This window comes from Pezoporus flaviventris, unplaced genomic scaffold (assembly GCF_033815535.1).
Source record: "Pezoporus flaviventris isolate CSIRO_AGI_PZ_B2104156 unplaced genomic scaffold, CSIRO_AGI_Pfla_v1 ptg000002l, whole genome shotgun sequence".
Classification (NCBI taxonomy): Eukaryota; Metazoa; Chordata; class Aves; order Psittaciformes; family Psittacidae; genus Pezoporus; species Pezoporus flaviventris.
Window position 1 is genome coordinate 48,891,512 of NW_026892550.1, and position 26,510 is coordinate 48,918,021.

A 26,510-nucleotide genomic window follows, 5' to 3' on the forward strand; every position below is an offset into this window, starting at 1 on the left:
AAATACTGCTCCCAAGTCCTGTTTCACCACCTAAAAGACATGTTTATCACTTTATCTGTTGAGCCCTGTTGCAAATAACAACTAAGAAATTAGCTTGTCTCACAGTCCAGCCTTTTGGATTTGGCCTTGCAGTACTCCTCCTGCAGTCTTTCCAACAAATGGCAGAAATCTTGGCTCAGCTAAACAAAATGGGTGATTACTTGCTTAGATTTCATCCAGAAGTTTTGTATTTGATACACGTATGTCTCCCTGAAGTCGGTAGCTCTTCTGCATGTGAAATAGAGTAAGAAACCCTAACTTTATTCTGCCACACAGTCCAAAGTCTTTGGAAAGGCCAAACACAGCACAGTCCTAATGAGTCTGCTGCATGATGACTGAGATGACAGAAGTTTGATGTAAAGAAATATCCTCATTTTTGAGAGGGGAAGAGCGGCTCCGTACAGTGTCCAGTGGCGCTCTAAAGGTGGTCCAGAGCTGGGGAATGCCTGGTAGATGAACAATGGCAGAAGCTGGCCCTGAGAACTTAAATTAGTCACAGTTTTATCTACACAATCTGTCAGTGGCACCATTGACATCACTACTTCGTTTCATGGTCTGTCTTGTATGTATGTACAGTAGATGTATTTAAAATCATGATTCTGAGCCCATTATCCATGCTGTTCTTCAGATGTCATTAAACTGCAGCTGGTTGAAGCTGGCTTGGTGGAGTGCCTACTTGAGATTGTCCAGAAGACTGTGGACAGCGACAAAGAGGATGATGTTGCAGAGCTTAAAACAGCTTCTGATCTTATGGTTTTATTATTGCTTGGAGGTGAGTTCGCTGTGTCGCTATCTTCTACAAAGCAACAGCAGATACTTGGAATGCCATTTGGCTGCTGAATTTGACTGTTTATTAATTTTCTACCTGCTCCTTGCCAGTTAACGTTTAATAGGTCAGATTTTGTCTCCTATCCCACTGCAGGACTGAGTCAATTGTAGTGAAGCCAGCAGAGCTTCACAAAAATAAAGAAAATCATTTTCCCTAACAAACACTTTGGCTTGCTGACTGTCTATGCTTTTCACCCCAGATGAATCCATGCAAAAGTTATTTGAAGGAGGAAAAGGCAGCGTATTCCAAAGAGTACTCTTGTGGATTCCTTCCAACAGCCATCAGCTACAGCTTGCAGGAGCATTGGCTATTGCAAATTTTGCCAGAAATGGTAAGAATATGCCATAATAGCTTATGTAAATTTATCTGTGCCATTCTATTATTCTCTGTTTGTACAGCTACAAACAAAAACTGGGTGTCATGGTAAAAAGATGGCATTGAGCTATACAGCAACATCAGTAATTTTATATTTTACAATCCTGAAAAGCACCAAGCCTACATTAAAAATACTGTTTCACATTTGCAGAGAGGTACAGGGGATTTCTGCCTTCTTCAGCATTCCTTATATCACTCATCTAAATTTGTCATGAGCACTGCAACTGCCATTGATGATGGTGGTCAGATTCTCAAAAATGAAATCTTAAAAGGAGCAAGGAAATAATCCTCCTATTTTTAAAAAGATCCTGTAAAAATCTTATTAATAATCTTCTGCTCCCAAGTAACTTGCCTTCTCTTGTACAGATGGAAACTGCATCCATATGGTGGATAATGGCATAGTTCAAAAGCTGATGGATCTGCTAGACAGACATGTGGAGGACGGAAATGTAACTGTGCAGCACGCCGCACTGAGTGCTCTCAGAAACCTGGCTATTCCTGGTAAGCCTCACTTTGCATTGCTGCTTACCCGAAGGTGAAATTCTGTTCTCCCACTGCACCCGTCTAGGGGATGATGGTGGGAGAACTGACTGGCAGTCTAGAGGCAGGTCAGGCTGCTGCTTTTCATTCAGGCCCATCACTGCTTTCATGTCTTTCGCACAGCAGTGGTGACAAGCAGTTTTAAATACATCACAGGCCTACTGACTGTCATTTGCTACTTTAATCCCACAGTATTATCCCCACCAAGGAAAGGGCAGCTTTGTAAGAGGCAGAGAGCTGAGGAGGCCTCAGATATGATATCTCAGTCCTTCCTGTCCAAAGCACTGCATTTTTTTGGTTGTGGTTGTTCCATTTGGGATCTCTCTCAGAGCTGAGAGTCCCACCAAAAAGCAGTGGCCAACTTGCTGAAATACTGCATCTTACTGTAACTTCCTGAGGCTTTGGCAGTTCCTAAATTAGAGCAGGGCGTACACTGTTAGAATAGCCAGCCCACTGCAATTAGTTACTATTTGTAGGCGATGAACTGAATGCTAATTCTGTCATTTTTAGTAACTTAATTTGTATAAATTTTGATTACCCAAGCATAAAAGGCAGAGCACATGCACACAGTAACAAAGCAAGTCTAATACTTGTGTATGCTGTCTCATGCCAAGCCAAAAAATAAGTCTTTCATCCATTTTACCTTATTTTACTATTTTCAGTTTTGACAAATCATAAGCTTCTAAAACCAATCGTTCATACCTACCTAAACCCATACAGCTGAAGTGGTATGTTACTTGCTTACCTTACTCAGTTGAGTAATTCTATTAACTTGCATCAGTCAGCAAGCCTTCCTGTAGCCTATGCTCAGGGATGTCTGCCAGAGACCTACATAAAATTTCATGCCTATTATTAAAGAAAAATGAGCAAGTAGGAACAGGCCTCAGTGATTAACTGCTTGTTAAACACCACTGACTGTGAAATAAGTACTTTTGTCTAAGTACAATATTGGACCAAGTTTGTGCCTTACATACATTTCAGAGAGCTCTATGAAACTGGAGAACATAGATGAAGGAGTTGGGGGGAGAAGGGGGCAGTACAAGGACTACAGGCTCCAGACATGTCAGGCTACAATGTTGGAGCTGGGGGAGAGGTTATTTTGCCGATTGGATGCTTTAGTTCCTTTGCCTATGTGAAATAGAAAAGTGTTGTTGGGAATCAGAGAAGTTTTGTCATTTTGGGGTGCAAGTACTAGCCTGGGCTTCTACTTGAAGACTGCTCTGTAAGACCACTTTCCTAGGCCAAGAGGGAAAAGTCCAACCTTCAGTTTACGTTCAGGCTGAACACTGAAAATCAGATGCACATGGTAGGAGAAGGCACTTAACTTCACACCTGTGTCTTAGCAACTGTGACATCTTTCCACAACACAGTTCTGTCAGCGCTCACTCACATTCCTGGGGTCTGTGTTCCAAAGCTAGGTTTCAAACCATGCCTGAAAACTTGCTTCAAAACCACCTTGGAAATAAACTGCATCTTCCAGAAGTGCTCTTGAGATCATCCCTGTTCTTTATTCATGCAGTTGTAAATAAGGCTAAGATGCTATCAGCTGGTGTTGCAGAAGCTGTATTGAAATTTCTCAGATCGGAGATGCCCCCTGTTCAGTTCAAGCTGCTGGGAACATTAAGAATGTTAATAGATGCACAAGGTAAAAATAAACTGTTCTCTATGTTAAGTGATTCTCTTTGGTTCAGTCTGTCATATGCTGCCAAGATTCTTAAAAGGAAGAAGCAGAGGGGTTTTTAAGATTTTACTCCTGAAGTCTTGGAATAACTCTAATGCATATGGAAAGGGAGAGGAATGTGGGTTGATTTTTTTCCAGAACTCCTGAATTGACTACCAGGGACCCTCGGGATAGGTGTCAAATGCTTATTTACTTTTGTACATCAGAACTCTCCTACACTGTCACTTCACAACGGTGTATTGAGGCGTGTTTCAAGCTACCACTCCTGTTTTGCCGTTCACTTTCTGCACTTCCTGGGTGTACCTACCTCCCCAGAACAGACTAAAGCACTACTTAATTGATAAACTGTGATTTCAAAATGATCAAGCACCTTGAGCAGCTTGTTCCAGGATGAGGATTTATAAAATCAGAAGTATTTATTTTCAACCCAGCCCTGCAGATTTTCTCCAAAGATCCATTCTAGTTCTAGCAAAGGATTAGATGTGAAAGAGAAATTCACTCAAGAATCTAATGTGACATAGCCCATAAAACCAAATCTAACCAACCACAGCGCTCCCTCCTGGTTTTACGTTTTTGAGTTAGCTCACCTGGGAGTGACATCACCTCTGTCTTCCCTAATCAATGCACAAGCCTCAGTAACTGGCTGTGTTACTGTTGTGCCAGTAACAGTAACTGATAGACTGTTCCCAAAAACTCGATTATGACTGATTTTCTGTATTTTGTGTCCATTCTGACTGGCTGCATTTGCTTCCATTCAACCTAGACTCCTCCCACTGTTAGCACAAATTAGTAGAGTTCCACTAATTCCTTCTAATTAGTAACTTTCAGCTTATTTTTCTAGCGCTTGCTTTGAAAAGTGACAACTTTTTTGTTGTGTTGTTGGCTCTGGCATCATACAGCAGAAGCAGCCGAACAGCTGGGCAAAAATGTCAAACTGGTGGAACGATTGGTGGAATGGTGTGAAGCCAAGGATCACGCAGGTGTGATGGGGGAATCCAACAGACTACTTTCCGCACTTATACGACACAGCAAATCAAAAGTAAGTTAGTGGTGAAAAAAGGTCAGCTTGTAAGAACAAAGAGTTACCTTTGTACTCTGCATCGGTAGCTGAGCCCTCCAGTATGTAATCCTTCTGGAGAGCCAGGCTGGTTAATTCATGTGTTACATCTCCTCTGCCTCTGGGACCTGCCAGTCAGACATGACAGGTTTAAGTGCTCGCTGGAACTATGTAGTTAAAGAAAAACATAAAATAATGAAATGAAGCAGAACAGTTTCAGGGTGGCAGCAGGCCAGCTGAAGCAATGCTGTTAGGGTTCACATGGCTATGTCCTGATTCATTTTTATTTGCATTGTATCCTGTAGAAATTCAGCATGATGTTTTCTACATTTTAATGTAGAAAATCTTTACTCTTATATATGAAGAATCGTTGCACTCAATTGTTATGATCCTCCTATATATTTATATAAAATTTAGTTCCAGATAAAGTCCGTCCCCCTTTGCTCATTGAGCACATTTCAGAGCTTTAAGATTCTAACAGATTAGAAACAATCATTTATTCCAAATTCTAACAAAAGTTTGCTTGCACATAGCAAAAGGTACGATATTAAAAGAAACTCTGGGACAGATGATTTCTGACCCTTCCATCACATCTGCATCAGCCAAACACCTTTACATAAGCAGTCCAAGTCCACTGTTCTTGCTCAGGAGAGTATTGGACAACCACAGCCTGAGAAAGGACAAAAGCATCTCTTCTGGAAACAAGCTATTTCAGGCTCAGACTTCATTTCTCGCATTCACCCATATGAACACAGGCTGCATGACTGAACGTAAATAGCAAGTGGGATGTTGAGAACTCAGCCTTTAACAGTGACCTCTTCATTCATGCATGGCATTTGTGAAGTGAAAAACATATCATTGGCTTGATCTATACTGAGCCTGTCCCAAAACAAATCAACAGGTCTTACAGAGATGTGGGTCTGCTCATTTCTAATATTACTGTCTCTTTCTAATTTTATTCAGCCTCCAGAACTGATCAGGTTTCTTTTTTTCTGAGTTCTCATTTTCTATACACCCCCCCCACAGTCCCCAGGTGTCACGGTTTAAGTGCTGAACCCAGGACATGCATAAATGGCAAATGCTGCCACAGCATCAATACTCTCTACAGGAAAACAGAATTCATATCTAAAGAGAGGGACGCTATTGATAGCATCAAATACATATTAATGCAGAAGTTAACAGAATTATCACATATGAACTTTTGTGTGGTTTCCGTAGTCACAGAGGAAACTTGACTGGAAGAGGGAAAGAGCTGAGATGGTGGCGTTTTTAATGCTTTTACCGCCCTCTAGGTTTGAATACGAGTACAACTACTGTTCTTGCAGTACACCGGATTTGAATTGGCTTTAATTCTAAAGGATTTGGGGTAATATTTACAGAGGCAACAGTAGTTTAGAAAAATTATGTCTCATTCTAAAAAATGAAGGGAGTACTTGTGAGTTAAGTGTCTCACTTAACACCAAACCTGACTGTTGTCACCACTTCTGTCTATTGGGTACTGCCTTTGAGAGGGTAATGTTCGCCTACAAAATAAAAGATATTATGTCAAAGGTGGTGATCAATTCCCAAAGTTTATACAGCTAAAATTGTACACCAATCCTAACAGAAATTAGCAGTTCCCATATTACTCAGTGAAGTCTCAAAACTACCTTGGAGTTCAACCAGAAAATCACAAACAATAAAACACATCACTGCAAATAAGGAAGAGTATAAAAATAGTTACATGCATGCGCACATTATGTCATTCAGACAAAAAAAAAGGTTTTAAATGTGAAATTCTTGAGTCATTAGGCTGTGACCTGTGTCACCTTCAGTATGGTTATCTAAAACTATTTCCATTTTCAAGGATGATGATCATACTGTGTCTGCTTCCTTGCATGAAGGACGTCACTGCATAGTCTGTGCAAGCACTGAAATAGAAATCATTCTAAGCACATGTATCACTTCATGACTCTGGCTTTTGGCTGGTGTTAGAAAGGGATGTGTGCCTTAAATGGGAATTCACCACATTGATTAAAACTTTAAATCAGATTCTTATTTCAAGAAATAGCTACTATTGAAAAACTTTGTGCACCCACAGAACAAAAAAATAATAAAAGCCAAACCACATTTCCTTGAACAGTTTCCCTTCGGCATGCCAATACTTGATTTTCAGTCCAACATTTCTGCGAGCATTTTGGGAACATATAATTGTGAAAGTATTAGGTGCAAACTCACTTTATAATGATAATTTACAAGTAATCAAAGGCCTGCTAACACCAGAAATCTTTGCTCATCCTTTGTCGTATATGTAAGCTGGATCAAATTTTGGACTGTTTTTAAACTGCTTTAAAGCCATTTAACCAGTCAGCATTTTCATTGGGCAAGAGTTCATTTTAATTGCTGGCTTTAGAACAGAAACCAGTACATTGCAATCCCGTAACTATCCATCCCTAACCTGCTTTGTATTTGAAGGAAAATTCCACAGTGCTTCAAAAGAATGCTCTTCTTTTTAATGCCCACTTCCAAAACCATTTCTACAGCAGAGTAAGGTGTAACATTTGTGATCTCACACCTCTGAACATTTTAAAGAAACTGAAAGCTCATGGAGAGAAATTAAGGATTTTATAACTTTGTTAAAACTACTTATCCCAAAAGTATCTCCTTATCCCAAATATGTTGTTTATTGGGTGCTTTGGATAAGCTGCTCTGAACAGCAGAACATTAGTAAGCGAAAACTAATCCTTGTACCCAGCTGAGTTCAAAGATGACAAAAAGCGTTCCTTAGGTAACTGATGGCACAACATGGATATTTGAGTTAAACAGTGTAACTTGGAAAAGAGTTAGTTATGTGTGTCTTGGTTATGTGGTTAACTGCTTTGCTTTAACAGGTTGTATCTTAAAATTGCAGAGCAATGGCAGATCATTTATAGGCCCAAATGCATGTACGTTCATGTATAAAGTGTTTATATGTGCATAAAGCCAAGGAGTATCCTTACCCAAAGATAACACAGCATCCGCAACAATTTCATTGTTTAATACAGCCTGTATGCAACACAGATTTGTTTTTCCATTTCTGTTTATTTTAGGATGTAATTAGGACCATTGTACAGAGTGGAGGCATAAAGCATTTAGTAACCATGGCAACCAGTGAACACGTAATAATGCAAAACGAAGCTCTCGTTGCACTGGCATTAATAGCGGCTTTAGAGTTAGGTGAGTATCCCATCGGTGAACTGTTTTCTTTCCAGTCTGTGCCCAAGAGAGTTTGCAGCAGGAAAGCTGTGTGAGTTTGTTTTGCAATGTAGAACAGCCTCCTCCTTCCCCTTGCCTTTCAGTAGCACAGATATATAGTTCATGCAGACATAGGCAGGCAATCAGGTCATGCAGAAAACTGGAGTTTGCTGGTAATACAATGTCTATTCCATCATGGAAGTTCAGATTGGATATAAGGAAGAAGTTCTTTACTGTAAGGGTAGTGATGCACTGGAATGGGTTGCCCAGGGAATTTGTGAATGCTCCATCCCTGGCAGTGTTCAAGGCCAGGTTGGACAGAGCCTTGGGTGAGATGGTTTAGTGTGAGGTGTCCCTGCCCATGGCAGGGGGGTTGGAACTTGATGATCATAAGCTCCTTTCCAACCCTAACTATTCTATGATTCTATGATCACTCTGGTGACCACATGATCTAGAAACCACTACTGCTACCACCAATAATAATAATGATGATAATGGAAATAACAAGGGAAGAGAATACAACCGCTCACCAGCTGCCAACCGATACCCAGCCCAACCTGAGCAGTGATCTAGCATGTCCGGTACGGCAGCACTCAGTGGTGGTGTGACTTCATTCAGGCCACAGTAGTCTAGCATTAGTGTCCACTCTCCATTAGACTTTCACACTGGCCAAATGGGGCTGTAAAAGGGTGAGCGGGTCCTGCTGATCACTCCTTGGCTCTCCAGGCCTTCAACATAACTTTCAAATTTTGGGTAAAACCCAGAAGGCTAACAGGGAAGAAAATCGTATGTTAAGAGTGAAGACTACATGACCTGACCTTCACATTCCTACACTGGGACTGGTTAATCCCCTTTGAGAGAGCTTACCAAAGCAAAGCTTTCACCTACCTAATTGAGAGCCAGAGAATACACACAGAGATGGATAATGCCCCCAAAATGTCTTTATGATGTTCCACAGAAAAGGGTGCAAGAGTTGCCAAATGAAGGCTTTTGTCATACCTCAGCTTAACAAGAAGGCAAATGCCCACCAGAGGTTTTGTATATCCTATTTGCTTGCTTATTAACTAATGTAAGGAACTAAACAAGCAATATTATGTATTTTTGCTCTCGATTTCATCTCTTAGTATCGCATACTGCAGGAGTGCTATGTTCAGCTTCCAAATCACTGACAATACATCAAGGAATTGTTTTAATTAAAAAAGAAAAATGTTCCCGTTCAGGTGAACTCTCTAATCCTTCTTTGTCTTGTCTTCAGACATTTAAAGGTTTTGAGCCTGAATTCAGTATATAATGTTTCTTAACACTACAGAGGAAACAACTTGCACTCTGATCTTGAGAAGTTTTTCACAGCTTTTATAATGAGCCCTGAGCTCCCTCTGCCATGGAATTAAGAATTAAACCACCTGTATTTACTCAGGCAGAATTCCCAAAAACAAGTTCAGGCAGTGGAAGTCTTGAAAGCTGGAATGTTGTAGGTGTTGGCCTAAACAGCTGGAAAGCCTGATGGCTTTTCCATCAGCTCACTGCACATTTAAGATTGGATTTTATCACTAAACTCTTGTGATTGTCCTTTCAAGTGGTTAGGCCGTTTTACATTTTTTAGCAAGAGCTGTGATTCCTATCATCATACGTCTAATACACGCTTCAGTTTTCTGCCAGTGAGTCATGTACCACAAAAGCACTTTCACTACAGTGAGAAAGCCGTGTTTCAATAAACGGCTCATGCACAGAAGCATGAAAGCAAGCAGCACTTCCAGATTTACAAACCTTCACTTGTATTTCAGTCACCGCTGAAAAGGATCTCGAAAATGCTCAGCTTGTTCAGATTCTACACAGATTGCTCTCAGACGACAGGAGTGCTCCAGAAATAAAATACAACTCCATGGTGTTGATCTGTGCCCTTATAGGATCTGGTGAGTATTCAGCAGAGGCTGCTTTCTTAAGAGATATATGTATTTAAACTTAGCTCTCCCTTTTAGCCTGAACATAGAGAGCGTGCAACCACACTCAGAGACTGGTTCTCTGTTCACAATGAATGTACACAGAAGGATTCAATTTACTATGACACTTCATTTATAGTGTTTATTTATAGTGTCAAGAAAAAGACTCTTAACTCGGTTTTGGATACAAACTGCAGAAACTGGACTCTGGCTTCTGCTCAAACTTCAACTGACAGAAGAGAAATTAAAGGCATTTAAAACCATACTGCATCAGGCTCTCTGCAAAGATGCAGCTAGCGAGAACTTTATTTTCACCTTCAGCTGCAAGTTTCCATAATTGATGGTCAAGTAAAATTCAGCTGAATCTTACAGGGAGCCTCCTCACTCATAGTTTTAAATTCCTATGAGACTAGTAGGAAACAAAGATACAGGTAATAATGCAAGGACACAAGTGCACACAAATGGAGAGATCTCACGCTTACTCACACTAGTAGAGTCCCTCCCCTCAGCAGCACTCACAGGCTCAGCCCACCGGACTCAACTGTTCATGGGTGCTTTGAAAGACAAGCAGGCCATGCTCTAACACACATCAATGCTGGACACTGTGAACTCTAATCTTTCTGAGCCAACACTCTGCTAAAGGTCAGACTGTTTTGAGGATGGTGTAAGTGGGCCACAGTTTGATATTGCAACTTCTTACCTCTGCGTGGGCAAGCAAAAACCCTCACAAACAAAATGCCACCAAAACCCCCGTAAAACACAGAAGAGCAAGGTATCATGGGGAAACTTGATTTCCAGCTGAGGTTTCCAATGGTGGCTGTGTTTCTTTCATTTAGCTCTTTGAGAAGTATTTACTCTGTGAAAGGAGAACAAATTTAATTCCATAAAGGCTTCAGAAATTCACAGACAACTAAGATAAAGAACTGGATTGAGTCAGAAAGGTGGAAACTCAGGGCCTGTCTGCACATGACTCGCCAAGTGTGAAGCATCTGAAGGTTCTCAAGAGATGAGTTTACAGCAATTCAATTGAATTAATTAAAAGTTATGGCCAAGTCTGTGCTGCCTCTGTAAACAAAGCTGTTCGGTTTTTTTTCTCCTTAAACAGAGTTCACCATGCCTACTAAATGTAACTGCTGCCCTGTACACCCATGCAAGTGAATGCTGTATTACAGCCATCTTAAAGGAACAAGTATTTAGTTTTAGAGCAGTCTGTGCATCTCTGTGTACAAAGATTGTGCTCAGAAATTGCCTCAGCTCTCAGAAAGCATTCACTTTAATGTTATGATATGTAATTGAGTTGGTACTCACAACTTTCTTGAGCCATTTTGTGCTTGGGATTATCTGTCCATTTTAGAGCAGAAGCCTTGCTGCAGAGGTTCCTCCTCAGCCTTACCATGATGTTCTTATGTGTATTCCCACTGCTTCCAACTAAAATAATCATCCTCGGAAATCCTACCTGACACTTGCATTTTCCCCTCTTTGAAAATGAGGCCTGTCAGTCTTGCAGGTCTCTGTCACCTGCACAACTGACAGTTATTTGAAGTCAAATACCCTTGTGTCTATTCCACCAGAGTAAAGAGCACTCTTAGGAGTTTTTTCAAGGTTATCCAACTGGCAGAGTTCAGTCTGCCACCACACTATAAGCCTAGACATAAGGCATCTTAGCCTGCTCCAGGCTCATGGGAGCAGACAGCACATCATCACAGTACACAGCTGTACAGTTAAGGTCCAGCACTAGCTGACCCAGTCTTCAGCCCCGCTTCCTGATGGATAGACCTGTGTAAAATTGGTGACTACATGAGAGGAGCAACTAAGCAACTCTGGTATTAACTTTTTTACTATTTCAACCAAGGAGCGGGGCTCAAAAAGCCACGTCTGCTCTTTACATGTGAAAATAAATACACCTCTCCCAGTTTTGCCTCTAACTTCCTTTCACCACTGTCTCCACTCCACATTCACGTTTCCATATTGTAGTATAGACACAAATGCATAGTGATTTTAAAGTAACTGACCCCAGTACAGTTCAATAAAGACTAGAAATGGTTGCACTGGCTTAATTATTGCTATGTTTAATTCTCCAGTGACTGCTGCTGTTACTACCCTTTCTTACAGGGTATCTGGCATCACTTTTAACTTGATAGTGCCAACAGCTGTGTGTTAAACAGTAAATGGATGTCTGTTTACACACAATTTTTGCCATCTGGAAGTTGCTCTTGCAGCTGAGTGAATGGATGGAAAGAGGGAAAAATGAGAACAATGGAAAATAGAAACATTTAAATCATAATGTAAAGAATCAGCAAAAGCAAGAGCATTCATCGCTAGCACAGTCACTTCTGTGTTCGAGGGTCTCCAGGCTCACAGGAAGCTACACATTAAGCAGAACTATTCAGCTACTGCAAAAGACAGCAAATTCCTGAAATTCAGTTCAGTAACATCTGCTTAAACATGACGATATCTCAGGAGACAGAGAGCAGAAAGTGCTTACACAGCATAACCACCCCAACAGCTTTGCTGATACTGCTCCATACCTGCGGGTTCCCAGGGCACAGCAGCATCAGAGTTCCCAGCTCTGTATGGTAGGGGTTAAACTGCAAGAAAACTGAAAACATGCAAACAAGAAAGTATGTAGGGGAAAAAATGTCAACATTTGCTATTAAAAAATGTAGCAAATGTGCATAGCATACAGCACAGCTCTCTGAAACAGATGGTTGGGATTTCTCCTGGGCAGCTCACGGATAAGGGCCCCAGCAGCACCTGGAAAGCAAAAATATATGTAGGTATTTGTTGTTGAGTGGGAGTTCACTAGAGTGGTTTGAACAGGGCATGAAGCAAACAAGTTGGATCTTAACTGTGAGATGTCTGGAGTCCAGGGCTTTGTGAAAACTCATTACTTCTTAAAAATTGCTCAATTTTATGGGTTGTTTCCAACCTTTCCTTATTAATACAAAGCACAGAGCAATCAGGATCAGAAGCATGAAACAGTGTCGCATAGTTTCAAGGAAAACTGTACGTGCAATATACCTATGCACAATACTGGGCTATGCACCACATGATGTTTAAGAGCCAAACTGTAAGTGGACAGCTAACAGTGACCAAGTGGTGCCACATCCCTCAAAGAACCACCTCGCCCACTTCACACTCAACACAAGCAACCAGAGCTGTTCAATACAAACACCAGTGAACCTTTCCAGGCAAGCTCACTTGGCCAGGCTAGTTGAAAGGAATAAATCAAAAAACCATTTTCACTAGGAACACTTCCTCCGCATCTGCTTTGGCAGGCAATCCAGGTGGATTTTCTTAACTGCTGTGCAGCAGCTTTGTCATTCACCTCTACCTGAAATCCAGGGAGTCTGTGCATGCCCCTGACCCTGCAGTTTTCTCTCCATCCTCAAAACCAATCCATAAAAGTAAATACAAAGGTTATGGGTGTGTATGGGGTTCAGTAGAATAGTTTCTCACGCTCACCACGCTTTTCTGTTCTCTTGCCCACCTCATACAAAGCGCTGTTTCTTTTACTATTTCCTTTTCCAGAGCCTCTTCAAAAGGAAGTGCAGAGCATGGCGTTTCTAGAAGTCATATCAAAACTCCGCAGCCATGAGAACAAAACTGTTGCCCAGCAGGCCTCACTAACAGAGCAGAGACTTGCTGTAGAAAGCTGAGGAAGGTCTTGTTTCCAGTGCATCCCATCACAGATTTCACCTTTGTCCTCCGTCCTGCTGCCGCTCCTGCTGTGTTTTCCACTGTATCACTGTGCATGCGTGTAATGTTCCCACACAAATTGATGAACTGCTGTAGGTACCCATCCAAAAAGGTTTCTACAAATTCATAGGTGGTGTTAACATGAACCTGTCTCCACCTGTAACTGTTCTACTTGTATTCTTGTTGCTTGGGCCACATAATAGAATGTGCATGTTGTAGTCCTATGATGACGTAGAAGTGGTACTACACAATGACTCTTTCCTCACGCCCCCTAACTGCGTAACAATGTACTACTAAATTAGGGATGATACAAGATGCAGCAAGTCCAGACTAGTGTGCTGACTGTAGGATTAAGCAGTAAACCTAGCTCAATTTTTGGTGCTTTGGAGGTTCAGGTTTGAATGCAATGTACTGCTCATTCACTGGTCTTGCCTATTAATGTCAAACTCGTGGTACCCAGAGGTAACAAATAAAAATTTCAGTGCCCTCACTTTATCCTGTGGTTTGTCCTTTTTTGTAATCACATGTGGAAGCTGTGACTGACCTCGCACTGGCGAGGAGCCCTTGTCATTCCTGCCTCTGGCCCTGACACAATCACTGCCTTTCAGCTGGGCGAATACAAAGGAAACTATTCCAATCTCTTTCACTGTGTATGCTCACACAGCAGCACTGTGTGCTTTAACAATAGTGCGTTTTAACAGGAATACTCTGTACAATCCGAGTGCTCTCGAGCTTGCTTGATGTTGGGGTTTTGTGTGTTGGGGAATTTTATACATGGATTTTAAAGGTGCATCTTGCAGCTGCTTTTCAACAGAACTCCATCAAGTGATCCTTTTTTCCTGTCCTAGGTAAAGGAGTTGGGAAGTAGCCAGTTTAAGCATCTTATCTCATAGCTGCTCATTTTAGGTTTTTACCATGCCAGCAGGCAAGCCAACAGACAACTCTTTTGCAACACAAGGAGCAGTTGGGACAACAGTTTCCAGCAAGCCTGTGCATGTTGTTTTTGACTGTGTGGTGCCATTGTCTAGTTTGTTCAAGCCTACAGTGCAAACAGATCATAAGATCTTTAACACTTGAAGGTGAATTCAGCACTTCCAGGACTGAAGTGCCAGCCTCAGAAGTTCCAAGCTCCTTTTTTATCATCAGAGGTTAGCAATTCCAGAGTCCAAGCACCCATGTGATCCCATGCCGTGTGGTTGCAAAAATGCTGTTGAAACCTTCTCAAATCCATGAAACCACTGGCTATCCCACCAACACTGTGATGGGAAGAAGGCCAGCCATGATGGGAAAGGGATTACACAAGCTGGGTATGGAAAGAAACTTGCCTCAGTCAGTTTAAGCTGAGACACTACCAAAACACAGTTGATGCTACAGGAATATTTACACAGCAGAGATTCCCCATTCATTTAATCCAGTGCCAGAAACACAGGGAAAAAGCTGCTAATATTAAACCATACTAAAGCCTCTTATTAAAAAAAATAAATAGATTAAAAAACTATTTGCTTGTAATTGTGCAATAAAGCCACTGATATAGCATAGAGCTGTGCACACAGACCAGACCCCATGACATCAGACACCAAATAACACAGTACCTCTGCACCGATGAACATAACTAGCATGTTTACAATCACAGTTTACAGTGGACCCACGCAAGCCCAGGTTCTCTCAGGCGTGGAAGTAATTTCCATTGATTTAAGCAGATCCCAAAACACATTTGAACGACCAATTATCAGTGACTTACCTAGTTCTACAAAGGGACTGTTCATTTTGAAATCAGGATAAACTCCAAGTGCTCACACAAGCTGGTAACCAACAAAGTTGTGACAACAACAAAATTCCCCATTAACCTGGTTGTCTGGAGTCAGGTTAAGCATTAGCCATATCCTTATTATCAAATTTTTATTAGGGATACCACTGTCGCAGCAATCACAAAAGCCAACACTGATAGCCCACTTTCAGATGGTTTCCCTGGATGGACTATCAAGTGAATATTACATTTCTAGAAAAAAGCTGTGCTACGCCTATACATAGAAGTAAAGCCTGAACAAGGGCAAAGATGGCATTGGATGCAGTAAGAGGAGATAACTGAAGAGACTATGTCGACCCACACAAATGCTGCTGTGTGACATGGTGCTGTCTGCAGGTCACTTTACATAGCGAGTCAATCATTTATCCTCCAAGCCTCAGTAAGAGGAACAGGATCTAAGCTCGTTAGGATTGTATGCATTTCACTACTTGAGCGAAGTCAACTGAATCCACATTGCCAACAACAGTTCTGATTAGATGCTTAGTAGATGGATTACATCTAAGCAAAGCTCGACATCTCCTGCTCAGACTATTTTTATGACAGTGATGCCAGGTGTCAGGCCTTGTCATTAGTCTACTGCCGCAGCACACCAAGCTAAAGCGATCACTGCTGCAACACTGCACAGGGCAGGCAGCACCTCCCTGGTGTGTTACACTTGTCTGCACCTGCAATGGCTCCTGCAAGACCTAACAGCACACCAGTCAGGAAGACAAACAGCATACATGTTTATACATTTCACAGTGTGGAAATACAAGGCAAAGTTTCACTTTGGGTAAGGCACAAACCCCAACAGTATGGGCCTTGGATCCAGAGGACCCATTGGTCAAATGAGACCATGAGACCCAGAAGGGTCATTTGTTTCAGGAGCCCTAGAAATGGAAACCAGCCACAGCTTCAAGAAACAGTACACAAAGTCTGTTAAGAGTTTGACAGAACACAGGAAGCCACTCCAGTCTCCCCCTCCATCATGAAAATGGCTATTGATGTGTCACATCTCTTGCGCATTACAAAGATATAGGCGATGCCCTTGATTTTGCTTCTTTTTGGTGATTTTTTTTCTCTTTGATTTTCATTTTCCCCTCACCTACCTCCAAGGCCTCCACATTTGCATTCCGTATGGTCCGATAAATGTACATGCCTGAAATATGCAAAAGGCATTGGACTTCAGTTTGGATACAGAGATGTGCTTTTAAATCACAGTGGCATGTTGTGGACAAAACTAATTTTGAGATACTGGATTAGGTTGCTCTACAGTTTTTGAAATACAAAAAAAAGGAGGCTTCCTTCCTCCTCCTCTCTAAACAAGCACAAGACCATCATTACCTATTTTTACCTGCACAATAAAGTAAGTCAGCTCTCAGTGCTTCTGCTTAGAAAAGGGAAATGCCCACCTTCCTTTACAAAAGCTTAATCAAGTCATGAAATCCCCTTGGTGCTGCCCACTGCAAAGCAGCAACTTCTGAACACTTCAGGGTCACCAAAATGATAATGGGAAAGCTCCAACAGTTGTACTAACCAGCAGCTGCAGCACTCAGGAACACCACCATGTCAGAGAAAAGCAGAGCATGTTCATCAGCCAGAGACTTCAACAACAGCTGACAGTAGGCATGGGATCTCCTCACCTGGGGATGTGCTCTTCACGTATTAGCTTATTCATTTAAGGGCAGCCACTGGCCCCGTGATAACGTGTTTTGTGGCTTAATCAGAACACAGTATTTTATGCTGTGAGAGTCTTGGGGATTTATTTCCCCTATTAGTTTGGGGGAGAGGAGGCAGGGGATTTTCTCCTGGAGGAATTCTGCATGAACGTATCTTTGCACCATTAATGTTAAGTGCTACCACCAAGAGTACACATTCACAACATCAGATTTCACGCAATTTTATTTATAAAATTGTAATTATCTAACAAATTGCATAAAAAAATGATTTACTTCAAGTAAATACAGAATACTGCACAACTATTAAAACTATTGTATTGTCCATCATAAGTGTATTAAAACATTCCTAAAAAATGCCTCTATTAAAAAACAAAACCCAAAGAACACAAGTAGCATGATCAAGACCACTTTCAATAGCTTAAAATGAATTACCAGGAAGTTGCATTAACTTCCTAAGTAGACTCCAGTTACATCCATTGAGATCAGCATGTGATACAACACCACAGTCTAACGCTAAAGATGACAAGTAATATATTATGCACCTGATCTATGCTTTTCTCCTAGACTGAAGGTAACCAGTCCAAAATCAGAAAACTAAAGCTCAAGTCAAACTCTACCGGGCATGCAGTTCTGTTATAGCAATACTTTCAATTGGTAATTGTAGTTGGCTTTTACAATCCATTTTACAACTGATAAAAAAGGAACACAAGAGAATACATTCGTATAAAAAGGAATGATACACAAAGGGTAAAGATCGACACCTTGCTGTACACCTCGGGACGAACCAGAGAGAGAGAGAGAGAGATTCAGTTGGAACTAATCTGGAATATACATTTCAGAGACAGGGGTGAGTCACAAAACCCAAATCCCAATCTCCCCATTACTCAAGGTAGTTCCAGGTCTGTCTCTATTCTGTACACAGCATGAACATGAACATACATATAGAGGGATCTTTTTTATTAACACATCTATATTGTCAAAACACAAAAGACAGCTAGCAGTGCTACCTGGTGCACGCTAGGAGTCACAACACTTATACTGCATGTTAAGAGAGACAGAAAATTTTATTTTTTCAAGTGGCAAAATTTGGTATCTAACAGACCCAACAGGGTAGTTCTGTTTTGTTCGCTTTAGACAGTTTCATGACCAATTATAGGCATCTAAAAAGCTTCAGAGAGAAGACAAAAATGGGAGGGAGAACTGTAACCTTCAGTGGTGCTTGACACCTGTTTAGACCTAATCTCCTTCCTAGGTATTTGCAGAACTACAATTTCAATGTACCCAAAAGGCACACATCACAAGAAGGGAAACAGAAATTCACATGACAGTTTCTCTTGTAACCAACATTGTTAATCAGAATCAATTTTACCAAGGGCCTCTCTAAAGTAGTAAAATCACAGATTAGCATCAGGACAGGTCTTATAGCACCATGTTTAATCCTGCCGCAAGTGATGGCAACCTCCCGTAAGTGGTAGGGGCTGCTGACTCTGACCCTCCATTTTACAGTCTAATGCCGTTCTAGTGCCAAGCAGCAATGGGAAAAGGGAAGGCAGGTCCTACTGCTAAATCAGAGCCCGGGAGGCTGGCCAGGGCCTCACCACCCTCAGGTGCCCGCTGCACGGCGGCTGGGCGGACACTAGAGGGCAGGCGATGAAAGCACTGCCTCCCCCATCTCCAGGACCAGGTACAGCCTCAGATACCGACCACTTTTCTTCAGCAAACTCTCACGGTGGGACACGCTTCAGATCTATAATAAACGCTTTTAGGGTGAAAAGCAGTCATGTGCAAGGATCACTTAATCTGCATGCTACTATTTACATTTCAAACACTATTTACACACCAGAACTATGATTAGCATCTCTCTCAAAGGGGAGAGAAGGCAGCTTTCAGCACAGAGTACACTTGAGCAAGCATCTCCGTAGCTTCAGACTCTAAGGGGCACAATCAAAATTATGGGTTTTGAAGTAAAGAGATCCTACTGCAACTAAAACAGACACACTGAGACAAATCAAACATTTGCCCATTAGACTATTGATTAAAAAAAAATAGATCAAAGGCCTGTGAATATGGAGAGTATTTAAAAAGCAGAGGAGCAAGGACTGTGATGCCTTTTGGTAGGGCTCAGTGGGTAGTTTGGAAATGGCTTTAAAGCCAAGGCTACGGCTGAAGCTACCAGACCTCTCATTAGTAATGCCATCATCCCATACACATCACCCTGCAAACAGAGCTATTTCACACTCCACAAAGGCCTAACAACAAATTTCTGAACAACTACTGTGCATTGAAGATAACTAGACTGACCTCCAACCTCAAGTCGACTCTACCATCACACCAGGCAGGAACTGCCAAGAAGTCATACTGCCTATCATATCTTATTGCTTTAGAAAATGAGCGCACATAGCCAGCAGTTGTGCTTTAGTTGCAGCTCACCTGAAGTTTTCGCAAAAGTTTCTGGAAGAAAGCTTGCTTGCATTTGGCAGGCTCTGGCATTAATAAATTGATTTCCAAGGCCTCCCACAAACTTCCCAAACTGGACACCTAAGCTGCTGATGGTGCATTTCTAGGACATCTTACCCAATCTGCAGACAAAAAACATGGGATTTAAATGTGCAATATAGACAGCTAGTCCTGAACATTCAGTATGCAACCATCAAACAACTGCAAAAATGAGGAAAAGAAGAACAACTCTTGGGAGTGGGGAAGGGGAGTATCAGCATCTGCAGCAATAAATCAAGCTCTAGAAAAATAAGTTATTTAGTGGTTTTTATGAGAACAGTCAGTAATTCTGGGACTCAGCAGAAGTGTTGCACATTTGTGTGTGAGAACAAGATTTGCTCACCTCAGAGCATTTACCTTCCTATTAGTCTGACACTGCCAACAGCACGTCCAGCAGACTGGAACTCAGAGAACAGCGTGACAAGACAGAAGGACAGTGCAGAACAACTGCAGAAATTCAAGTAGAAAAATTAAGTTGTCTTCAGAAGCCCACTGAGCAGTGCTCAAGACCAGTAGCAACAAGGAATGTTTCTGTATTGTAGGCTTCATTTTTTTCCTTTTTCTCCAAACCAAAGCACTGGGTCACAATCAAGGCTCTGAAATGGATGGGTTAGCTCCTCAACCACGCTTCCCTGATTTCTCCCCACACCATTATGGCTCAGCACATCGACATTGGTGCTGATGATCTGTCTGCCCTGCTGCTGTCAGGCAAAATGGTCTGTCCCTTTGGGGGGAAACAAACACCAGCAACTCCTCAAGTCAGGAGTGGCTAAAAAAAAACATAACACTGTGGCAAAGTGGAACCAACTTTATTAAGGACAGTGATTTATAATTGTTTTCAAAGGCTTAAAAATAATAAAATAAAATAAAAAATTATTTTATGAGTCATAACTGGCCTTTAACAGCAGATACCAAAGGATATGGAGGCTGCCTGATTCAGAGCCAGTCAGTGAGAGTTAACCAGAAGATGAGGTAATGCTCAAAGACAGGAGGACAACAAGACTGAGGCATCTGTGGAGCACCAGTGTGCCTACCACCAGCATTCAGAGGGGAAAAACCTATGGCCGACTAAAGTACAGAAAGGCAAAATGTGCAAGGGTACATATACTATCATGGGTCAAGAGTCATAGGACCTGAAAAGTCCTTAATAGGTCATCAGACCAGCCTTCTATCCACCCCCCAGAACAAGGAAGCTTTGAAAGCAATGCATTCATCTCTTCTACTCCACACACTCAACAAAACTCATCTCAGAAATATGCTAAGCTCTTACAAAGAGGTGTGACACACTCTTTGCCACTGCCTGACCAAAGCAGGAGACAAGAGCTGACAGCTTTCAGGACTGGTTCTGCAGATACTGAGAAAGGTTGTACAAGAAGATATATTTATACAAAGTGCAATAAAACTACTCAAGCCATGGTCAGGTTTGTAAGTTCACTATTAGTGAAGAAGAACAAATCAAAAATTTTAAGATGGATGGAGTCTGATCTAATTCTTCTTCCACTATTTGTGCTTTATTCCAAATTCTACTCTCTTCTGTTTAATACAAAGAGTCTGTCCCGGCTGATCCCAATACACACTTCTACTTTAAAACTTTGATTCCATTGCTTCAAGAAAGCTTTTTGCTGCATTTAGAGCAACAAAGGGAGAATCATCTCCATAGATAGGATTTATTCACAGGAGGTAAGCATTTACTCTGGCAAAAGGTGTTCTCTCAAACTTCCAAGGGAATGGGATATGATCTTTCCATAATCACATGCATTTACCAGTTAAGTTTGGAATAGACTGTATTAAAATATATGCACATATTTAAAACACTGGAGTGTCACAGATTCTTACTCCACAGCTCATGCAAGTAAAAACAGTTAAAGAAAAATGAAAAATGAAAGACCAAAGCCTCAGCTAGGAACAGATCAAAAAAGAAGTTTTGCACAAGTATATCAAAGCACTAATATTAGTGAGATTCCCTAAATACATTAGGTTACACTAAATTCCAGAGAAACAAAAGATTAAGCCACCTCAAATACATATGTTTTCATTTTTTTAAGTTAATATATCATTCATTCTTTGAATAATATTATTCACTTGGACCCAACATCCACACCTCTTTCATACATTTATACAATTATATTCCATCCTTGCCTTAAGAGACCGATGTCCTAAGGTATGGCAGCAACCAAAGGCTCTTCAGCCCTTGTTTGTCAAATATAAAACTCCTTTCCCTTCATACAAGGGTGGAGAAGGAAGAAAGATGTCAATAAAATTAGGCAATTCTCCCTGTGAGCTTGCCGATTCCAACCTCAAAGTACTGCAGGGAGATGGCTGGAAGCTTGCGTAAAAAAAAAATTCCCTTGTTTTAAAAACAATCTCTTTTACTGTACAATAGATGCATAGAAAGTTGCTTCCTGCTTGATGGGTTTAGGCCTATAGCTATGTTTAGCTGTGGAAACAAGAAGATTGTTCCTTTACAGAGTGGTGAGGAGAGAGACCATCTCGGGAATATTTGGCAGCTATCGAAGAGCTCATGACACGAAGAATAAACAGCATATCCACAGACTACAACGATGCAAATCCGTCCCACTGAATACATCAACTTTAAAAGAAGTGTCCACTTGTTACTCAGGATCAATACAGTAGAGATTCACGGCTCAAGAGCTTTCAAACTGGTCTTGAAAAGCTTTCAAAAGCTTTTTTAAAAGAAAAAGAACTGTCAGTGAGCAGCAGATTTTAAATAGCCCACTCTTCTCCCCCACCCCCCCCACCCCAAAGAAACATGAGTTCACTGCAATATCAGGAACTTATACTTGAGACTACTTGGGAGAGAAGACTTCCCTGTCACCCATGTCCATACAGCTTGGTGTCGGAACGACACACTGGAGGTTTCAGAGGGTTTTGGTTGTCCAGTGTCTTCTTGTGGTTACTTCAGCAGTTTTACCAGCTGGCTCTGACAGCCTCAATGTCACTAACCAAATTCTGGGCTAAGCATATCCCAAATATCTGGAAGAGACAACAGTTTATTCATTTGGAGCACCGCACAACTCTTTTTACACAGGTAGAACTCCTTAGGTTTTACAGAACTTTGATATGGAAACAAGCAACAGAAAGTTAGAAATCAAATTAACAGTGAGTATTGGAAGAAGGAAGAGAATTGGAAAAAATCCTGTAACCCCAGTATTTTCATAGTGCCACTGGGTTCCGGGAAATTAAACAGTTCTAGACTTGCTTCACAAAAGCAACTGTAAAGGCTTTTTGCTGCTTACTTAAGCACCATCAGAAATAGCAGGCCTGTACAGACTTAAAAGTCCCTACATAAACTTTATCTAACAGAGAGCATTAGTTTTGACCTGCAGACAGTTGAAACAGAAAAAGAATGCACCCCGACAAACAAAAAAAAATTAAATACTCCTTAACACAAAGAAAGCCTCATGCATTTAGCTCCCCCTCAACAAAACCTACGGACATTATACATCTAAGTGTAACTATTTCTAGTTCTCTTATACAGTTCCCTCCCCTTCTATGTTCTATTTATCTGTTACTCTGCTGTGTAACTCATTGCATAGAATGTAATGTTTACCTGCAGTAATGCTATCCCAATGAATATACCAGCAACTATGGTAAGATTGTCTTGCAACCATTTCTCAAATTGAGGGACGCAGCCTTTAGTGTAGATAACAATCTGCTGATCAACTTCCTGCCAAGAAGAGAAGCAAGGGAAACAGATAGTTACATTCTACTATCCCGCCAGCAGAAAACCCTGCTCTTGCAAGAGCGGTTCAGCTCCTTAAGGTACCAAAACTTACTGGTTTTTGCCTTGCATCGTAGCCACACTGAGTATTAATAACATCTTCCTAGAAGACAAACAGAAGAGAGGCTATCAGTGAAGTGTATCCTAAACACCATCTCCTAGCTCCCAGAGTCGTTCCTGTATGTAATAAGACAAACACCCTAACTTTGGTCACCATATTGCGGTTTAAAAACCCCTTCCCTCTTCTATTCAGTGCTATTAATTATTTACAATAAACAAAAGCATGTGGTCGGAAAATATTTTCAGTTCTTAAGGCAGCAAGCTTGGAAAACTGGCCCTCCACCAGGGTGAACTCCATCTTTCAGATGCAAACATTCAGAAGTCAAAGTAAAGGGATTTGGGGACACCTATTTCAAATGAAAGAACCTTCTCCTGAAAAGGTTTTGTCTATACTGAAAAACACGCCAAGACTACTGTTAACATTTTCAGGATACTGTCTGTACGGTGTGAAGAGGTGAGAAGGGGCAGTTCTGTTGCAGAAGCTGCAAATTCTTACTGAGGATGTCTGTAGAAATATATACAGTAACTAATTCCTCTCCAAAAACTAGGGAGGAAAAAGAAGAGGTGGGGTAATGTATTCTTACTGCCTGTTCTTTCTTACAGAAGCTTGATGGCAATAAGAAAGGAGGTGAGATTTTTTTCCTGCTGCCTCTGCTTAAGTACTCCCAATGCACAGGTAATAAAATAGGCTATGGCAGACTTTTCCTAGTGAGCAAGCACTACCCATTAGAAGCTGAAGCTGCATTTACTCTTTATACATATTTCAGGGCAACAAAATGAAGCAACTACTTGCACCAGCCACAATGGCAGCAAAATATTAAGTTACTGTCTCATATAGCGAGCAGAAAAAGGAACTACCCAAAGAAGTTACAAAAATCAGCCATTAGCTAGGTGTACTGAACATCACAATTTAATCGAATTGTGGGAAGTGAGAAAGGCAGACAGCAGAGAAATAGATTTTAAAAAGCAGACGTTAGGAAAAATATCTCCCATCAGCAGTTAAAGCTCCTCTAAAGTGCTTCCTCTCTTTTCAGAAAGTACATCAACAGGTTGCATCCTGTCAGTTGCCCAAGCTGGACTCCCTCAAAGGACGTTCAAGACTTCAGCAATTCTTATCTTATAATGAGATGAATACTTCTGTTCCAGGATCTAAAATACAAATGCCATGCGCTTCAAGGCTGTAAAAGTAGATAAGATTCCAACAGAGGAATTTTAAGCTTTCTTCTTTGTAATGAATTCCTGCTTACTTTAGCATCGGTGTCTTCTGCCTTTAGCCTTGGAATTTGCTAACCAAAGGAGAGCATGAAGAATGAAATGGTAATAAATCAACTTTTCTAGGCCTCGCCTGTACAGGAATTTGGAAAATTTCAACCTGCTAAACTACAGCAAAGTGAACTATAATTTGCTTTAGGTGAGACTCATCTTGGCCTACCTTAAATTTGCTACTTCCTAATTCAAGCTAAACTAAAAGTAAGGTCTGTGCAGTAAAGCATCCACACAGCTTTTTGCACCACTCCAAACTGCATCCTAATTCCAAAAATTTGCTTTCCTACATAATAACCCCGTGATTATTACTGAAACTGAACCAGGCACAGCTTGGTTACATTAATTATATGCATGACTTCAAATATTTTTAGAAATATTAATTGACTTTAAAAATAAAGACAAAAAAAGAAAGTGTGCTGCTTCCCCACAGTGAATGAGACTTATCTTTAATTTTCTGGTTGCTGCATCACCCATTAAGAAACTGCATAACTATATACACAAATAGAGAGAGAGAACTTTAGTGGATTATGTATTTATAGGATTACCTCGTACTGCTGTCGCTAGTTTGGTTTTATAACAACTATATTTTTAAAACTGTGTTGCGATGACCTTTCTGTGTGGGTTAGCGGGCAGACTGGAATCCAAAAGGGGGATTCCAAAGCATAATGTAATGCTTGAGCCTAACCTATATTTTGCTTCAATATATCATTAAAACATTTTCAGTGATACTTGTGAAAAAAAATTCAAACTGCTGTGAAGACGTGTTCACTGCAGAGGAACCAGAACACAGCTTGTGCAACTGGCAGTGCCTTATGAGTAGAGGGAAAGAGCACCAGTAGTGACCAGATGCTGGGAGCAGCGACTGTGTTGCATTAGCAAGGCAGGAAGCACCTGAGGTGTTTGCCTCACTTAGTCAGTGCTAGAGACTCACACACTGAAGGAAATGTAAGTCACTCCAGGTGGAAAAAAAGCCATAGCTGAACAACTAAGTAATACAAGCATTCACAGGCTGCTCTTTTAAGACATATGAAAGTCAAATGTAAAACTGCAGTGTTAGCCATGTAAGTTTCCATGCACACACCCATCCCTATTCCAGGCCTTTCACTGTCAGTGAACTGCTTTCATTACACTTTACCCTTCATTCTTGATCATATCCATACTAGTAATGCATGGCTCCAACATTTTCTGCTTGATGATCCAGAACTATTTTAAAAGACATGGAAATTTATCAGAAAGCTGTTCCCTCAAACAATTTCTGACACTCGTCTGATCTTAGGTGACTGTAGAACAAGCAGTAATTTTAAAAATACCAAAAGAGTGTGTAAAGATGTCCATACCTGATTCAAGATTCTAATGCAAACATATGTCAGTTCTTCAGGGTACAGGCTGTCACTCATTACCATACATAGCACAAACTGGGTCAAACTAGCTGCAGCCTCTTGATACTGCACTAAATAATGAGTGCTGCTTTAGAGTGTCTGGTCTTAGAGTTGTTGTTCTTTAAGGCAGCGAATGAAAGACCCTGATGATATTTAATTGAAAGCTCATATCCTTCAACTCATTAAGGGTTTCTGGTTTTTATACTTGCTAAAATTAATATGGATGTTCAGCCAAGCTCATGGTTCTCTCATTCTAATGAAAAGAAGCAAAAAGCATACAAACAGCATGAAGACTGAAGCTAGCTAAAGATTTTTGCTGACTGCAAAGAAGTTAGTGGTTAAGCTGATCTGCAAGAACGAAAAAATACAAGTTGATGCAAAGGTAATGATCATGCATGACTTCTAGAAAAAAAATAATCTTAAAGGGATTTAAAATTGGACCAGCAGACTCCTCCTACCCTCCTGAATGTCACTTACAGCAGGGTCTTTAGTACAGCAAGAGAACGGAACACCACAGCGCTCTCTACTTGCGTTGGAATCTGTGCAATTGAAGTAAATATTCAGGTTCCAGTCATCAGCTCCAAAAGCCCCACAGCACTGCCACTAGAACAAAAAAAGAACTTCTTGACTTTCAAAACAAACAAATCTCAGCATTAGTAACATGCATCACTGCTGCCAGTTTCCCTCTAGCTTTCAAAAAATCTGAGATCCCCTCTGGTTTCATTGAAG

General features: G+C 41.0%; 2 protein-coding genes across 7 annotated transcripts in view; one reads left to right on the forward strand and one right to left on the reverse strand.

Annotated features, from left to right (window-relative positions):
* The window catches only part of RAP1GDS1 (Rap1 GTPase-GDP dissociation stimulator 1), a 101,913-nt gene extending 88,045 nt beyond the window's left edge, over positions 1-13,868 (forward strand). For all 5 annotated transcript variants that reach the window (XM_061477639.1, XM_061477657.1, XM_061477648.1 and 2 more), the window contains 8 exons: positions 668-811; positions 1,068-1,199; positions 1,610-1,744; positions 3,303-3,428; positions 4,364-4,503; positions 7,590-7,716; positions 9,519-9,647; positions 13,206-13,868. In XM_061477639.1, the coding sequence (XP_061333623.1) occupies positions 668-811; positions 1,068-1,199; positions 1,610-1,744; positions 3,303-3,428; positions 4,364-4,503; positions 7,590-7,716; positions 9,519-9,647; positions 13,206-13,333 (1,061 nt within the window). In that variant the 3' untranslated portion in view covers positions 13,334-13,868. The remainder of the gene's footprint in view (positions 1-667; positions 812-1,067; positions 1,200-1,609; positions 1,745-3,302; positions 3,429-4,363; positions 4,504-7,589; positions 7,717-9,518; positions 9,648-13,205) is intronic.
* A 3,175-nt stretch (positions 13,869-17,043) lies between these two features.
* The window catches only part of TSPAN5 (tetraspanin 5), an 89,342-nt gene continuing 79,875 nt past the window's right edge, over positions 17,044-26,510 (reverse strand). For both annotated transcript variants that reach the window (XM_061477800.1, XM_061477796.1), the window contains 4 exons: positions 26,259-26,384; positions 23,132-23,179; positions 22,906-23,022; positions 17,044-22,328 (listed from right to left, as the gene is read on the reverse strand). In XM_061477800.1, coding sequence (XP_061333784.1) covers positions 22,263-22,328; positions 22,906-23,022; positions 23,132-23,179; positions 26,259-26,384 — 357 coding nt within the window. In that variant the 3' untranslated portion in view covers positions 17,044-22,262. The remainder of the gene's footprint in view (positions 22,329-22,905; positions 23,023-23,131; positions 23,180-26,258; positions 26,385-26,510) is intronic.